This window comes from Sceloporus occidentalis, unplaced genomic scaffold, assembly GCF_023333645.1.
Source record: "Sceloporus occidentalis isolate IW3139 unplaced genomic scaffold, rSceOcc1.0.p SCAF_10, whole genome shotgun sequence".
Taxonomy (NCBI): Eukaryota; Metazoa; Chordata; class Lepidosauria; order Squamata; family Phrynosomatidae; genus Sceloporus; species Sceloporus occidentalis.
In genome coordinates, this window is record NW_028316990.1 from 30,187,275 (window position 1) to 30,205,733 (window position 18,459).

At 44.9% G+C, this 18,459-nt stretch overlaps 1 protein-coding gene across 4 annotated transcripts in view; it reads right to left on the minus strand.

Annotated features, from left to right (window-relative positions):
- Positions 1–247: 247 nt before the first annotated feature.
- CAPN15 (calpain 15) overlaps positions 248–18,459 on the minus strand; it is a 114,307-nt gene continuing 96,095 nt past the window's right edge. For all 4 annotated transcript variants that reach the window (XM_089539999.1, XM_089540001.1, XM_089540000.1 and 1 more), the window contains 10 exons: positions 17,250–17,458; positions 15,962–16,145; positions 14,758–14,981; positions 12,320–12,445; positions 10,758–10,910; positions 8,884–9,045; positions 7,600–7,829; positions 6,534–6,700; positions 5,663–5,841; positions 248–4,473 (listed from right to left, as the gene is read on the minus strand). In XM_089539999.1, the coding sequence (XP_089396125.1) occupies positions 4,296–4,473; positions 5,663–5,841; positions 6,534–6,700; positions 7,600–7,829; positions 8,884–9,045; positions 10,758–10,910; positions 12,320–12,445; positions 14,758–14,981; positions 15,962–16,145; positions 17,250–17,458 (1,812 nt within the window). In that variant the 3' untranslated portion in view covers positions 248–4,295. The remainder of the gene's footprint in view (positions 4,474–5,662; positions 5,842–6,533; positions 6,701–7,599; positions 7,830–8,883; positions 9,046–10,757; positions 10,911–12,319; positions 12,446–14,757; positions 14,982–15,961; positions 16,146–17,249; positions 17,459–18,459) is intronic.

Genomic DNA, 18,459 nt, shown 5'->3' on the forward strand with positions numbered 1-18,459 from the left:
CACAGCTTGGTGGACTGTGGTCTTCCTCTTTCCCTTGCCCATATTCAATGTAAAACAGAGAAGGTAGCAAAAAAAGGTCTGCACACAATATCAAGTCAAGCATCCTTCCCCAAGCAGGGACCCTTCAGATGTTTTGAACTACAACTCCCAACATCCCCCAACAGCATGGGGAGGCCAGTGTATTGGATACCACCCCATCCACGCATCAGTTATATGTGGCAATAATGGACAGAGCAAAGCAAACAAATACAAAACAAAACTTTGTTTTATTATTATTATTATTGTTATTTGGTCCTTTGGAACCTGAGTTTGAAAACCACCCATGGGATAATTCATATTTATACAGGGACTTGGTTACAGATTTGATTTACAGTTGATAAAATATCCTATGTTTTTTTTTCTTAAGAGCTGGACAGTATTTACACGGTTAAAAATTATTCACAGCTCCGAGACGGAAAGAGAACAAACTGAAAGACAAAAAGAAAAAGCGAGGAAGAAGTCCAAAAACAAAGAAAGACAGGAGACAGTTTGGACAGTTTAAAAACAAATGTCGAGGAGGAAAGTCCAGCCACTCCCCTGGCCTGGGGTGGCAGTGCCAGGAATACTGGTTTGGGTATGAGGGCAGAGCGCCGATGGGGCAAACAGACATGAGAAAACCAACTTCTTCCCTGTTGCTACATAACTGGGTGGAACGGCATGAAACATACACATCGGGGGGTTGTATTAGCATGATACAATGTCGACACTGCTGCCCCATTCCCTATGGTTGTGGCAATGTCACCGTAGCCCTCTGCCAAGGAGACCATGCCCCTTTTCAGGGACTCAATGCCATCTTGGTGATACTTCTCAATACCAAGACCATCTACATCTGTATCCAGAGAGCAAGGGCATAGCTGTATTACAGATGCATTGGTCCGATTCCAGCATAAACTGCTGCAGTTGCCCCACAATTCTCCTTTGGACAAGAGAAGACTTCCACCATTTTCAGTCCATAGTGAAGATAATGCCCACCAGGCAGCCATTTAAAGAGGCACAGCCGTGGCACACTCCATCACTTGAGTTCAACCAACTCTCACACACTTTGTGGAAAGATGGGCTGCGGAAACTAACAGAATCATACAGCTCCTTATGTCTCCCAATGTTAGAAAAAATCCAACCTTTTCGGGGACAAAGCTCTCCAAAGCAACATGCAAGCCCTGCCGACCCCAGGGGCACCGCAGCCAATTTCACAGCTCCCCACCACAATCCCCCCCACAGCAGACTATATTTCCCAGAAGTCGCCACAGGAGGGAATTAGTGCAAATGGCTTGAAAGTAGGGCTGCACTTCTGGCAGGGCCCCTGTGTCTTTAGCAGCCGTGCAGCAGGCAGACCTTAGTGAAAAGGCTATTGTCAAATCTCTGTGCTTGGATCAAGGTTCGCCTGCTGAATCTTTTGCCTGCCACAGAGCTCTTAAGAGTACAAGGGTGAGAGGTGGTGATCCTTCTTAGAAGGGACATTCAAATTTGGCTTAAAGGAGAGAGGAAAGACAGCTCTCCATAGTCAAGAGCACAAAAAAGCAAGTTTTGTGGAGGACACTTCCCAGAATCCACCAGCCAGCATGACTCTGGGAGTGGGACTCATTTCTCCCTACATCTCTGGCTTGAAGCTACAAAGAGGTTGAAGCCTCCACCATGGGGGTGCCAACGAATGGGCCTGGCAACAATTCTGATGTTATTTGCCCCAGAACACAGAGGTGTAAGGGGTGGTCCTGAACCAGCAGTTGGAAAAGTACATTTCTAGACTATGCTCTGGGAATTAAAAGTTACTTTTCAAACTCTAACCTAAAAGTAGGTTCAGCCAATAGTACATTCCTTGCATAGTCCCTAGATGGATGCTCCGAACCACTGTTCAAATACTGCTCCTGCCTTTTCCACTTACTTCGTGGACTCAACAGCCAACAGGTGATCCCTGGAGTAGGCAGGAGTTCAAATGAGCCAGCTTTTTGACTGACTGTACAAGTGACAAGGCTGTTTTATCTTAATTCAGGGCACGTACATGCATTACAGCAAGTGGTGGGGTGATCCTATGGGTGATAATTCCCTAATGCTTTCCAGGACACAACTTCTCCAACCCTGTGCCCGAACCAATGAAGTTGGCAGGATGGTGCCATCCCTGATAACCTGTGCCTGAGCTCACAACATGAATTAGAAACCCTGTCCCTGATACCCTGTTATTGAGTTCCAACTTCACAGATACCCATTATGCTGAGCTCTGCTCAAGGCCTGGGGAAAACCAGGACTGTACCCATCCCGATGTGGGGTTCCCAAGCTTTTTGACTCGCAGAGTTCTTTTCAACTTGGCAAATTCAACTTGCCAAATTTCCGTTCAGAATGTAATACCTAGTTTTCTTATTTTGATTCAATTTTTGTTTCTTATTCTTTCATTTCGTTCAATGTTTACTTCTTTCATTTTCCTGGGGCAGCTGTAGAGCACCTCGGAAATGCATGTGGCACCCTAAGGGCTCCATGGAGCACAGGTTGGGAACCACTGTTCTAGATCATCCCTGTTTAAAGTGAGGGTGGGCAAGGGAGCTTGTTCAGCAGCTTCTCCAAGGATGATACTAGAGACCAGCCTCACCCTCTATAGAGAGCTCCGCTGAGCATCAGCCTGGTTCACAACACACTTCCCAGTATAACATCTTCTCTTGGCAGCTTAGAAATGTTTCTTGTTCAGATTACAGCTCACAGAATGCAAAACTCTTTTTTGAGATGTAGTCCACAAAGTAGCTTTCCAAAGCTCTGGTTTCACCATTCACTTTGTTGGAGGCTGAGCTGCAAAGCAAAGTGGTGGTGAATGGAAAGTGCTCCACTTATGGAACCATATGTGAAAGTCTTCAAGCTGGCTTGCCTGGCAGCTTTCCTATGCTAGAAACACAGAAGGCACCAAGAGGAGATCAGGTGGGAAAGGTCAGCCTTTCTCTTCCACCTTCACCACTGAGTCCTGACTATTCTCCCTTTAGGCTGCAGATGGCCAGAAGAGAAATGGGAAGTATGCCAGTACCTCTGTGTCACACAATGCAAGCAAGGTTCACCTGTGAAGCCACACTTCCTAGCCCTTTGAAAGGATCCAGTGGTGGCTTCTCCTCCTCCTACACTCCTAGACTCTTCCTTGAAGACCTCTGTCCATCTCAATCCACACCTGAGCTCCCCCAGCAAAATACTTATAGGCAAGTCTGCGCAGAGAGCAAATGGTGATAAGTGAGAAGCATACGCCCTGGCACAGGATGGCACAGGGAAAATGGCTTACACCTGGCATGAAAGAGGTACTTCTCTACTCTTTGCTGCTACGTTTGTTCCTCTGCATGAGTTGGAGTGGCTGTGCTTCAGAGACACATATGGATAGGAACTAAAGTGGAGGAGACAGGCAAAGGCTCTTGTTCCCAGTTCCATACAGTTGACAGTGGCAGGTCCCATTCATGGCTCATGCTTCGGCCTGCCTTGCAAAAGAGTATAAAACAACAACACAACAACAACAACAACAACAACAAATTATCAGCCCACACAATCTGTTCCCAGCTGGTGCTTCCATCACCTACGCTGCAAAATGGCTTGCACCCTAAGGCTTGCCTGTGACTTGCCCAGCAAGAACTGCCAATCACCTTTGGCGAGTGGGTAACTCCAAATCAGCAACATCTGATGGTCTCCCACCATCCCATCCCATCCCCCCAAATAATCTTCACTGCCCAGCCAGCCCCAGTGGTAGAAGGGAGATAAAATCTATCCTGCACATCAGCGTCCCTCCACCTGCCAACTGTAGTACCAGTAGTGGAGGGAGGGGGGATCTACATACAGCATACCCCCCTTGCACCTCCTACTGCAACACTCAGTTAATACATTTAATGGTGTGGTGAGGCAGAGACACACAGACAGACACATTGGCCAGAGGTATATTGTTGCAGCCTTAGGATTTTGGGTGGCTGTGGAAAGGGCCAAGCCCTGCATCTGACAGAGCCTGGGACGCCTACTTCTCCAGGCCGTGGAATTCCCTTGCTCTCCTATCCTGACAGCAGCTCTGGATAAAGTGCATCATCTGTGGGGAAGGGGGGGAGAGGGGACTGCAAGGGAGAGGGAACCTGAGCAGCTCCCTGCTTGACCCCGGGGACAGGAGGAAAGGCGCTTGGCTTTAGACACTCTGTCCACCCATCCTCCTCAATCCTGACGGCTCAGTAGTGGCGGCTCGGGCAACGTCCGAGGCAGAGGGGGCCGGAAAAAAGGCAGAAGCAGAAGAGGGGTGGGGCAGGCAGTGGGGCCATTTGTCATAGTGGCCGGGGGCCATGCAGTCCTGCCACCTCAGGTGTGAGCAATGGGTTGTGCGTCCCCTTGGTTGACATCCAATCATTTAGAAAAGCCTGGGTGGCTTTGCGGTGTGCTAGGCGGTGAGTGATGGAGAAGCCGGCATTGCCTTCGAGCTGGGACAAAATCACCAGTACTTGCCTAGAGGATGAGAAAAGAGAGGAAACAGATGTGTTGAGGTAGGGATACAATTGCTTTTGAGCCTACATATTCCACACAAGACTTAAAATAAAGAAGCAGGAATCTCATTTTTTTCTGCCCAATATGAACCCCCCCCCCCAATTTTCCAAAGGCTTTAAATGGAGGACCGCCTAACAGAAATACTGTACCACCAGCAGCATATATCAGCAATGAATAACTAGATGACCTCTGAGGTCATTTCCAGCTCTACAATAAGCATGTACAGATGAGTACATGATCAATAATCTAGTACAGTGCAGACTCAATGTTTGATCTTTTAACCACGGTTAAAAACACCAGAAATGCTACCTTTGAACTGGGCTAATTTATACAAACTAGGGCCTGTTACAGACAGCCAAAATAAAGCTGCTTCGAGTCACTTTGGAGGTATGGTATTTCAATGATGCATGAGTCCTAAGAGTCTGGAAACTTCACCAAAGCTGCACTCCAGTCCTTAGGACTGGAGCGTGGCTTTGGTGCGGCCTTTGGACTCTTAGGACGCATGTATCATTGAAATACCATACCTCCAAAGTGACTCGAAGCAGCTTTATTTTGGCTGTCTGTAACAGGCCTAGGTTTCTGAATCTCCTCTGAGCAGCACTGGTTACAAAATCTCCTGTAAGCAAGACACTTTCTAGTAATTCAATTAAAGGTTCAGGAACTGAGACATGTCATGTGGCTGTCAAGTGGCCAGGCTGATTTCTCATTTCCTCCTTATACTAGATTCCTGGATGAAAATGCAACCACTGGTCAAGTGCCACTTTACCAGTTGGCTATGTTTATATTCTGTAAAACAGACAGATTACCTTATAGGCTGGTTAAAACAGGAAACTTTGGTCTTCCAGTTTTGTCACTGACTAAAGAAAAGGCTAATGTCCAAAAATAGAATTACAGCCAACTCCATTGTTCATATATATTGAACTAAGTGTTGTTATATACGTTTTTCTATTACATGAGTATATAAACAGCTATACATAGTTGAATTAGGTATTTTTATTTACATGATTTGTGATTCGTTACTGCTTAGAGGCCTCCAGTGATTTGTGTTTGCTCACTTCCAACCATACAAGGCAATTCTGTTGTTTGAGTATATTGCTGCTTGAGCAATTGCCTTGCAGCCCTACATCCAACCAAGCCAGGACTTTCTCACCTGTGTAATGGTGGCACACTGTCTTGTGTTTTCAGGCTCCCCCGTGTTGACACAACGTTGAAGCTGTCTGTGCAGTCACACTGGACGTGTAAGTAGGACTTAGGGTGTCGATTCTCCACTACAACAATGAGGCCTGCCCAGCCATGTGTCAGGTAGTAGCAAGTCATCCCTTCGCGCCCCTGCAATAGCAAAGCAAGCTGTCAGTCCTCTTTGAGCTCAAACACATATTAGTGAACTCTGTCCACTATCATCAGGGTCCCTCCATCACCCTTCCCCTTTTCACAAAAGCATATCTTGGAAAGGTGAATTCCCAACAGATTTGAAAATGGTAACAAGTAAAATTAATTTTCCCCATCTAAATTGGGCTCCTGAAATGGGGAAAGGTTGGGATGACCAAGAGAGGACCTCAGTGTGTGAGAACTGCAAGCTCAGTCCTGTTCTGACACTGAAAATAAATTCATGGTCTGAAAATGTAAAATTCATGTAGACCTGATTGGAAAGTCTAGGGTTCAAAGCTGGACAGGGATCTACCCACTCCTGGAGCAGAAAATATTTTTCCCCAAGGTGTGCACCACAGCATAAAAGATTTTAGAAAAGTGTTGCACTCAAAGCTGAAATAAACTCCTGGGACCACAATGTTGCTAGTACATCGACTGCATTATTCAGACACTGACCCAACAGTGCCCTCTTCTAATGATTACAAATGTGCAGCCGGTGAGAATCATGGCATTTCAGACTGATACTTCCAGAACCACCCCCCCCCCCCCCCCCAGCCAGCACATTTGGTGGGTTGTGAGAACTATAGCCCCAAGTAACATTTCCAGGCACTTATCTGGAATGTTTGGTCCACACACCTGAACTCTGCACCTACCTCATGTCTCTCGCCCTTGTTCTCTGTGAGAAGAATGATGGCATCAGCTAGAGTGGTTGACTGGGCCTCAATCTGTTCCACCATCACCAAGCGGGAGCTGTAGATGGCCAGGATGTAGCTAGAAACTTCAACAGCCTGGTTTGCACTGCCAGTTGTAGGACTGGAGACTGGGAGATATGGAAATAAACAAGCGGTGTCAGACTGCAGAGTTCCATCTACAAGAAACCTATCCCTTCCCTTCCTGCCATCAGGCCTCCAAGAATATGAACTGCTTTCTTTACTTGAATACAGCTCTGGGATTCAGTCTCCAGCCCAAGCCAACCCAACATGAAAGGGCTGATGTTCAGAGATGTAGACGAATCAGGGCTGGAAAAGTAACTACAGGCCATCAGACTAGGGATGGGCAAAGGTGTTTTGTTTTATTTTAGGGTGTTTTGTTTTTTTTTTTTTTTGCAGTTTTTGGGAATATCCTTTATCAAAACCAAAAAAACTGCCAGCCACTTCCCTTTTGCTTTCCATTATTTTTTAGCATTTCTCGCAGTGTGTCTAGGCTGTGAAGCTTCTCTGAGTCAGAAAACTGAATCATGCGCTTGCCAGGGTTGTCCATGCACTTGATAAATGTTAACAAAGGGTGAGGAACCTTTTTGGCTGAATTACATCTCAAATAAATTCTCCAAGACTGAGTTCCAGTTGTGGGTGGAGCCAGAGGCCAAAGGTGAGACCAAAAATACCAGCATAATTTATCATAAAGCTCTGAGTGCTAGTAACCAAGCTTCAGAAGAGACATTCCATCTTTTAGAATGGGGGATATCCCATATAAAGACTACTAGGGCCAGATCATGGGATGATGTGTTCTATTTTAATTTAAAGAAACCCTCATCTACTCATAGGCAAAAATTAGATGACCTCTGAGTATAAGCTTCTGTAGTGCCATTCTAGCACTGAATACTAAAGATTTCTCTTCCTTCTAGTATTATTTTTTGGGAGGAAGGGTTTAAAACAAATAGTAAGCAAGCAAGCAAGCAAGCAAGAGCAACGTCCCTGCCTATTGCTACACTACTGTTACCTTGGCCTGAGGAGTTGCCGGTCACTGACGTGGTCCAGTGGTTGAAGGCACAGCACACCACAGCATACTCGCCTGGTTCCAGCATGACATCACAGTTGACAAACTTCTTGACCGCCCGCTTGCTGTGCGCCATCAAGCGCCCCAGACTGAGCTTGCTGCCATTGATGAAGGTGGCTCGGAATACCATGATGCAAAGGTCCAGCAAGTGGCTGTCGGCTGTGTCAGAGCGCCTGTCAAAGGAGAGGAGAGGAGAGGAGTCATGCTTTGCACACAGACAGCCCCAGTTAGGCCTAAGCGCTGATCAGAAATCCTGCAGAGCCTCTGTTACTTGTAGCAGACCAAAGGTTAGTTCTATAGTGCCCTCTAGATGCTCAGGATATATCCCAGCTAGCATCGGCAATGATCAGCGATTTGTATTCCAAAACATCCCAGAAGACACCAAGTTGCCTATCCCTGGTTAAGACAAATCTGAGCTAGATGAGCAACAGTATGGCTCTACATAGGGACCTGGTCAAGAGCTTTTGCTGCCTGAGACAGAGCATTAAAAAGGCAGTTTTTCCCACTGAAAGGAAATGCACATAGCAGCCAAAGTAGGCCAAGTTATTTTGGAAGATAAGGAACACCTCTTCCTGTTTCCAATAGTAAAAATATAACCAACTGAACAAATAATTAGCTGCCCTTTCATGGCAACCCACATCTGCTGCCTGAAATGGCCAACTCATCCTACCATTCCTTTTTCTAGGAATGGGATCGGTCCCATTCCTAAGAAAAGGCAATAGAGTCAAGAACCACTGAAGAAATAACTGTACCTGCATTAATAAAAATACAGATATTCAGGACAGGGAAAGTGTGAGGAACAGCCACTCACCAATGTGAGAGAAAGGAAAGGGGCAAAAGGCTAACTCTGTTCCTTAGCTACTGAAAATCAAACCTGCTCTCATCTAGATAGTCTCCTCCATCTCCTTTTATATCCCCTCATCCCAGGTTCTAATGCTAAAGCAGAACTAATGTAGAGGGGAGTCAATAATATGGTACCCTCCATATTTTTGTGCTACAACTCCCATCACCTCCAGACAGTATAATCAGGGAGCATGGGAATCACAGCACAAGACCCTGGGTGATACAGGGTTGCCTGATGCAAGGAGACAGTAGTGGTTCCTCACTACCACAATGCAGGAGTGGCTGTTCAATGGTGCATCTCCAGTCTATCCAGATGCAACTTGGGAAGCCCACTGAGAAAGAGGTCCCACAAGCAAGTCAAAGCAACGTCCTCCTGGGCCTTACCTACTGCCTTCCTGGAAAAGGGCAAACTCCAAGGTTGCACGCTCCAGCACCGTCAACGATGTTACAGTGATGGGACCGCTGGCCTTGTTGGGGAAAGTGCCTTGTACACGAACCTCGTGCCAGTCTGAATGGAGCTTACAGATGTCGACTGAGTCAAAATACCTGGCAAAAGAACAGACAGCCATCAGCCACAGAAGCAGTTGTTGTCAAGATCCCCACAATCCTCAGAAGACAGTCAAATGGGAGGAAAAAACATATGTGGAAAGGTAAGAGTGGTTTGGCAATGGAACCAATGGCTTACAGAGGTGATGGGGTCTCTTCTTCTGAATGTCTTTAAAAAGAGGCTGGACAGGTAACTGCTAGGGATGCTCTAGCTCACTGATTCCCAAACGTTTACCTTCCAGGTTTTTTGGACTTTAGTTCCCAAAATCCTGGCTAAGATGGCCGAGGCATCTGGGAGCTGAAGTCCAAAACACCTGGAGGACCAGTCTGAAGATTACTACTCTAGCTGGAGATCCTGCACTGAGCAGGGGGTTGGACTTGGTAGCCTATGGGCCCCTTCTAACTCTATGATTCTATGACATGAGGTACTCTTATAAGACCCTTTCAATGGAAACTTTACAGTATCTTGGGGATGGAAAATAGCCTTGTGGCACAGATAGCTGTGCTGCTATCTCCTCCCACCGACTGCACTTTTACAACGTTCTGGCTGGCTGTGCAATCCAGAAGATTAAGAAAGGAGCACACAGGCTACAAAGAATTAGATGTAAATTAAAATTAACATTTCACATAAGGGTCAAGGGATTGGGAAAACACAGCAATGCTTTGGAGGGTCCAAATTTAAGCAGCCTGGTTCTAGCCCACTTGAAATCAGCCCCAAACATTTGGACAAAATAGCAAGGCTTCCTTCTCTTGAGAAGATGGCTACTCTCCGGGAGTTCTCTTAATTTCAAAGAGTTTGTGGCATCTGTCACCTAGGGGTACTGTAAGCCACAGAGTTTCTGACTACTTAACTTTCATCTGTTATTAAATCAAAATAACCCTCGATGTCTATCCTCACAGGGTGGGCCTGAGTTATCATTTAAAGCAAATATACACACAATTTTCAAAGAAACACATATCACTGAAGATAAGGGATGTAAACCAATTATTTCATCTGCTTCTGTACCCAGGCATGATGTGCCTGACTATACTTGTTTAATTTGTGGCCTACTAAGACCGCTATATCCCCCAAGACTAAGACTAAGACCCCTAGATCCTTTTCACATATACTGCTTTCAAGCCAGGCATCAACCATCCTAAATTTGTGCATTTAATTTTTCCTACCTAAAAGTAATACCTTACATTTATTTCTGTTGAAATTCATTTTGTTAGTTTTTGTCCCAATCCTCCAATCTGTCAAGGTCGTTTTGAATTCTGATCCTGTCTTCTGGGGTATTAGCTACACCAGAAAACAGGATCTTATAAGCACTTGTATTAAATATCCACTCACTTATCTAATCTTTGCCCTAAGAAGATACTATCTAAAAAGACTAAATGTGTAATCTAATAGATCGAGCAATTAAATGGTACAGCCATATTCAAAATAGATCTCAAAAGAGCTCCAAATCACAGAAACAGGGAATAAGACAGTAAAAATAATACGTGAGAGATTTCTACTTAACATATAAATTCAAAACAAATAAGGGTAGAGACAGATTTCTGAGCTGGTGGTTGAAACTAAATTTATTCTGTCTACTTCAGACATAATGGGAGGCACCTTCAATACCTGCTCCTCATTTGAGGCATATCTCTCTCAAACTGAAATCTCCAAAGATAGCACCACCAAGAACCGAGGCACATGGCACATCTGGCTCCATCCAATATAGGAATACCTGATGAAGTCACTGTATTCCATCCAGAAGACTCCCTCACTGCTCCCATGGGGCATCAGTTCATGCCGCAAGTGTGTCGGCCAGTGGGGCCATTCATCAGACCAGCTGCCATTCCAGGAGAAGCGACCCCATGGGTTACGCAGTCGAAGTAGCCTGAAGCAAAGAAAGGATGGAAGAACTAAAATCAGGCTTGAGTGAGACAGGAGTTCAGAATTGGCTTAAGCTTAATTTCTGAGATAGTACTCTACCCTGATTTTCTATCAGAGTGAAAACGATTTACAAAATGCAGAATCCAACAGGAAACCTCTTCAGTAACTAAAAGAGAGTAATTTCATCCATAGCAACAGAGTAAGATAAACTAGGAAATTAACAGTGTAATTCTATGTATGACTCAGAAGTAAATTTTACTGCATTTAATAGGACTTCCTCCCACTTAAACATATACAGGATTACAGCCTAAACTGCTAAACGTCCATAGGAATGTGAAGGTTTATATCTATGCTGCAACCTTATAAAAGAAAAATTAAAATAATCAATTGAAATGATTAATTAGTTTATGAATTACATTTGTATATGGTTTAAAACGATTTTTCTGTAGCTTTTCCTTTGTTTTTACATGATGCACATATGTCATACCGCACATCACCTTAGGAGAGACTTTTTGTATGCAGACAAAGGGAGAAAACCTCTTAGAAGAGGACACTTGCCAGCGTGGTTTTTAATCACTTGTGAATCAAGGAAACATTGCCGCCCAAATTGTATGGAATGACGGCACTGATCCAGCCTGCTTAGGAAGAAGGGTGAGCCACAACAGAGAACCAGGTATCTGTTTTTAAGAAGTATAACAGTTTTATAAATGCAAAGGGATCTTGTAGCATCTTTGAGACTAACTGAAAGAAAGAAATTGGTACCATGAACTTTCATAGACTTGAACCTACTTTCTTGGATGCATGTTGCATGCATCTGAGGAAGTAGGCTTAAGTCTATAAAAGCTCATGTTATGAAATTCTTTCGTTCACTTAGTCTCAAAGGTGCTACAAGATCCATTTGCATACTGATTTTCCAGACTAACATGGCTATATCTGTGAGTTTTATAAATGGATGGGTATGCACAGAGCTTGGGAAAGTCATTTTTTTTTTTTGGATTCCAACTCTCAGAATCCAGCCACAAAGTTCATGCTGGCTGAAGGTTGCTAGGAGTCCAAAAGTTAACATTACTTTTCTCTGCCATGCAAGGAGGACAGGGAGACAGTTTTCTTAGGGCACTTGCCAATAAAGCAGAGGGGGAGAAAAATGGTGCCTTGGTAACTACAGCAGATACTCTTTTTGAGACTGTAGGAAGGATGAGCACCCAGGCTACACTTCCAAATGGAATGCCTCTTGGACTGTTTAGAGTAGTGGTCTTCCACATGGACTTGCAGTTAACCCCATTTCTATTTTATACCACTTGTGTGGTATGTCACTGTCTCATACTCAGCCTCACACCATTCATGTCCCGCCACCATCACAGTCTCATTTTTAGCTAATAAAAGGGTGTGATTGCTTGCCTTGGTCATCCTTACCTGCATGCTTGCACATCTCGTACATCCAATATGGAGTATGCATGCCTTGGACGAAGGCCCATGCTTTCATAGGCTGCGTCATCTACCTTCATGTTGCCCCCTCCACAGGATGCACCCATTAGAAAACTGAAGAATAAAGGATGGGAAGGAAAGGATAGGCAAGTGGGAAGCAGGGAGAGAGAGAAAAGGGACAAAGATTTATCCTCCATAGCTATGCATCAGGAATCAAATGGAGGGAATACATTTGGGGAGTTAACCCATAAGTCTGGAAGGAAAAGGAAATTCCAGTTTATCATTACAGTACTAAGAACTCCTTGCAAGCTTTGACACAGAGACTATATGTGTTGTATGGCTTTTGCTCTGAGAGAAGGGTAAAGTTCACAACATTCAAAATTTGTGCATGAGTTTCTTGTTTTTCTCTTCTCTCCCCGCTCCCTTTCCTTTGTCACAATAAATATATAAATGAAATGTACTGATGCAGACCTTAAAAAAGGACTTATTCAAGTTCTTATCAAAGTTGTTATGAATGCCTTTTTATTTTGTAAGCTTGGCGATGTTTTTGGTTTTCTTTAAAATGCTATGTAAGTTGCTCTGAAAGCGTTTCCAGATGTAAAGCAGGACACTTTACATGGTAGAAAAGCTATAAATATACAAATAAATCAAGCAACTGGAGCTTTTTGTGGTTAGGAAAACATTAAGTGGGATGTGTGGGGAAGGCTTACAAAACCACAAATGTAATGCGGATATAGCAGAGAGAATTTTTATTCATCTTCTCATAATACCAGAAATCAGTGCCACCCAGAGAAAGCGACTGGCAGTAGATTCAGGCTAGAAATGAAAACCTGAGTTACAAATGACATTTAATTAGCTTCTGTAATTTACTGTCTCAAAATCTGGTGGTGCCCATCTATTTGTTGACTTAAAAAAGGATCCCAATGGATCATCTGACAACTCTTAACAGTGACAGTGGAATGGACCTTCCATGTTCATATGCAATGTACCTCTGAATATCAGTTGCTGTAAAACATACAGTGGTAGAAATGGAGGCCCTTGAGCATCACTTTTAGCATCTTAGAGGTATCTCTGGTCAACCACACAGGGAAACAGGATCAGAATTTCAAAAATTTACTCTTTTGGATTACAGCTTCCAGAACTCCCTAGTAAGTATATCCATAAACCATGATGGCTTTGAGATTCTGGGAGTCATAGTCCCCAAAAGCAACATTTCCATGACATAGCCTGGTTTGTTCCAACAGGCCTGTTTCTATGTTCTCCAACTACATAAAGCTTACAGTTTAATTTATGCTCAAATTTAGAAGAATTATTTTGTAGCACATGGAAGCAACTACCCAACAAGATCTGAGAGGTGCGCTTCAGAGTCCCTTGGAATTCTGGAGAGCACATGGGATCACAGACCCATTTGCTGGCTCCCTCCACAAACATCTAAGTTACTTACGCAGCTGCATCCAACTCATCCTTTCTCAAATGGCAGATTGCTAACAACCCTCCACTGGCACATAAGCAGACAAACAGTGCATACAGGAAAGATGCCTGTTCAGCAAACTGTGTGACTTGAGCAAGAGAGCCAGGCAACATTCTTTGAAGCACAAAAACCCCTGGGATCATTGGCCAATATTGTATTCCTGATCACTCCCTGCCTCAGCTTTGTGCTTTTGCACACGTATCATGAAAAAGAGAGCAAGGAAGACCATCAGAATAGGCTGCTCCATCACCCCCAGCCACAAGATGCTGCCAGTCCTCACCATTATAGAGCCACTGGTCTGTATTAAGAAGAGTTTGGGGTTGTTGTTTCAGACTATATCCCAGAATTCTGCAGCCACCATGGGATCCTGGGAATTGTGGGAACTTTTGCAAGCTATGCTTGTAAGTGGAAAGGTTGATCCAGCTTCCTATGCAGCTGAGTTACTGTAGAGCAGCGGTATGGAACCTGCAGCCACCCAAGTATCTTTGGGCCTCACTGTTCCACTTTAGTTCTCTCCTTTGGCCAGAACAACACTCCTAAGCTCCAGACGAAATCCTTTTTCCTCTTGTCTCAGTGTGGCCCAATGGACGAAAGGCTGCACAGAGGCTGAATCTCAGTAATTTGTGGACTAGAAACACTACAACAGCAGTGGCATAAGCATGATTGGAATGACACACGATCTGTGCAACCAACCACACAAGGAGAAAAGCAATATACAAACCACATATTGTGTCAAACTTAGTCAAGTCACTTTTCTAGACTACAAATATCAGAAGCCCCTACAATATTACAAAAAAGGAATGTTTCCAAGCTCCAGTCAAAACATAGGATGTCTGGCAAAATGACATGCCCCTCTATGCCTCTGCTGAAGGAGGACAGCTGGCCCTCTTAAGTCTGCAGCTATGAGCTTTACATTCTTCCGAAGGGGAAAGCCCTCCCTCGTGCCTCGTCTTACCCAGCCTCCTTAGAACTCAGCATTTTGGCCCAGATGAGGTCAGTGTCAATGGGCTCCTCGCGAGGGTTAGTGGAGCTGACCTGCAGCATCAGGCTCTCGCAGGGGGCGCCAGTTAACGTAGCTAGGCCTTCAATAGCGCGCCCTGCCTGGAGGGCAAAGTACGAACCATGGAGTTTGGCCAGGGCCTTCTCAATAAGGGCCACCCATAGCTGTTTCCTCTGGGCCTGAATGAGGGCAAGGAAGGGGGAAAGAGAGAGAGAAGACAAATGCAAGACAAGGCAGTCAGATGTCACAATTTACAGTGGTTCCCCCCCCCCCCCCAGCTTTCTTTGAACACAATGATGCCACTTGCACCTTACAAGTTCAACAGATGTGGTCTTCTCCACTTAATGGCACCAGTGCCATAAGACTATGGACCAAATGTTACCAGTGTGGAGCCCATTTCTATTTAAAACTGCAGATTGAAAAAGTTGTGTTTTTTTTTTTTTGGGGGGGGGGGGGGGACTAAACTTCCAGAATCATTAATCCAACATAGATAGTGGTCAAGCTAACTAGAGAGTCTGGGAATTGTGATCCATAAAGGGGAACTTTCTTCAGATCTGGCTAAAACAGAATTCTGAGGCCAGGCAATCAAATATTAGAAAAACTGGATTCTGCAACCATATAAATTATGCAAACCAAGTGTATTTTCATAATTTATTATATGCCTTCCATTTGTAATTTGTCAGCTCTGAAAAATCTGATTCTGCTGATACTCCAATCAAATGTGGGAGGCCTTTGGGCCTCCAAAACTGTTGTATTTCAGCTCCCAGAAGGCCCAGCCAGCACTGTCAATGGCAAGACACTGTGGAAGTTACAGCCGAAATCAGTGTATGTCAAGCTAACTGATGCCTGAGACCAGCAATGGTACCATATTTGTGCCCATTGGCTACAAGTGTTTCTTTCTTGGAAACACACCTGAGACTGACAGCCAGTGTGTTGCTAAAAAGGTTCAAAAAGGTTCCCAACATCTATTCTAAACATACTACTAAGCTGCCAGTCCAGCAGATTTGTTTGCAAGATACAGAGTAGAGCATCTCTCATCTTGTTTCTACAAACATGTGACTTTATGTCAAATAATCCTACCCACCTTATATACCCCACTCTCTGTGTCTTCCCTTGATACAATGAACTACTAGTAGACAAATCCAATCCCAACACCAACCTGAGAGAAGAGGAGGTAGCCACATTCATCACAGGGCAGCATGTCATCCACCAACACAGTGGTCCAAGTGCCATCTTTGCAAAGCCGCACCTGGTAGGCCCCCTCTGGACAAATAGTCCGTGTGATCATGACCCGTTCCACCAACTCAGGTCGCTCTGCCAGCACAGCCAAAGCACTTAGGAACCTAAAATAAAAAGGGGGAGGAGGGAGGAAGTCAGGTAAAAACAAGCAATTTTGAGAAGCCTATAGAAAGACCATGATTCAACAAAACGTTCCTCCCAGTGTGCATACAAACATGGAGATGGTCTGCTGGATCTAACACCCAAGGCAGATCGGAAGTGATAGCGACTCTGGAAGCTGATCTTCCTTGGTCTTAAAAAGAGTGGGCAGCCTGCAGCCTTGGGTTGATCTCATATAGCCTTTTAACTAATTTTAGAAGCTGTCTTTACAAGAGTAATCATTTCCCTTCCCAATGTCTGGCAGATGTTGACCACAGAGTTGCACTGGAGGATCTAGCAATTCCTAGAGAGCTGTTCTCTCAGGTAAAAACATAGTGTTTTTGTTATTTGCAGTTTTTACACATTCATGGGGGTCCTGTGCCCCTAACTCCAGCGAATGTGGAGGGACGAGTGTACTTTCTTCCGCTGATAGCAAAACCAAGAGATTCTTCAGGCTTGGATGACAAAGTGACAAAAATGTCCCACCAGAGGGCAGCCTGTATCTACCAGTCAGCAGAAAGAAAGGGTCCAAGGAGGCAGGGAACTGTGAAGCCTTGGGATCTTGGACCAGGCAAAGCCATGCGTGGAGGTTCTGAGAAGGAGTGAGCCATAGAACAGGTGGGGATAGATGGCCTTCCAGGTATTGCTGATATGCCATGCCCATCAGTTATAGCCAGCATAGCCAACATGAAGACAGTTGGGAGCTACAGTTCAAGAACATCTGCATGGTCACACTTTACCTACTCTTCCACAGATAAAAACAAGGCTGACCGATAGAACCAGCTGCCTACACTCCAGGACTGGGATCTGCAAAATGTTGGTCTGGACTGAATACTGTCCTGGGAAAGGCCTTATGCGTGACATTGCATTTTGTGCTAGAAAGCAGAGCTGACTTCAGTGCGATCCACTGTTATCTCCGCTTGTTGTGTGGACCCAGGCTATTTAAAGAGACTATTTAAAATACAGACCATGCTTGTGCTAAACTAGGCACCATGCTATGGTGTTTTAGCGTATCCAGTCTTGATACATCTGAGCCATAAGGGGGGAACCCTGTGGCTGTTATTTCTCACCAGCAATTTCCCAGCAGTCCCTGCAAGATGTCAGAGGGTCGGGGAGTCCGGAAGACCGACCACTTGACTGAACGATCCTTGAAGATGCTGCAGTTGATTTCTTGAGGCCTCAGCCACTGCTTCACTCGCTGCTGGACACTGTCCCCTTCGGGGAAGCCGACTGACTTGGGTCCAGGAGGGAAACTGTCATCCACAAAGTTGACCTTGTTCTGAAGAGACAGAATTGTGTAACAGATCAGGGGATTCTTGCCAAAACGGTTCTAACCATTTAACACTCCACCTGAATCAGGCCTTTTGCAAAGCTAAAAGAGTTTAAATGCTCCTTCAAGAAAAAGCCTCCCCAAACACTATCCACCACAACAGTAACTGCGCACAGTAATATATATTGTTGCTGGGAAAATCCTACCTACTGTTAGTCTTATAACTGATGTCAGGAAAGGAGAGAACCAAAGCTTTTGTTCTCCTTTCTAATCAGAAAGTCCAAGTGCTTCAGCTCAGTGAGTTCCAGCTCCACTACACCACTGCAATCTATGTGTCTGTTGTGCTACAATTGTCCCCTGAATCACACTGCAGTTAATGCTGTAGGCTCCCCCAAGAAAGCATCAGAGATTTTATGTTTCAGGGAAACAAGGAAGCTATTAGCCAACTCTACAGGGGAAATGAGGCCAAGCCATGGAATGTGTGTGTTGTATATAAAATGGTATCCAAATCTACGGCAGACAACCGACAGGCTCTCCTTTGGGAGACCAGAACTGTGGCTTCAGGGGCTCTGGTTATTCAGTCCTGACACATTAGACACTTTAGGATCTGTTTGTCCTCACAGTTGATGTGGAGGTGGGTGGAGGGTAGAACAAAGCACAGGCTGTCCACTTTCTTACTAAGCTGGTTTCTCACGCATACTCTGTGAGTGCACCTGAAGAGAACAGTGGCATCATTTCTATGTGGACTGTTTCTGGAACACAGACAGTATGTATCCTGCAGCGGCAGGCTACAAGCAAGGGATATTGTCCTCTCAAGGCGTTCCCAACCTATACAAACAGTGCTGATGCTTGCATTAGCTTTGGAGGCAGCCAAGTCTGAGTGTGCTTTGAAAGCTGATGGCTTAAAAGAGCGATGCGGTGGTTAAGAGTGCTGGGCTGACACTTTCAAGATCCACATTCTAGTTCTTGCTGAGGCATACAATATGTTAGCACCAGCCACAGTCTCTCCC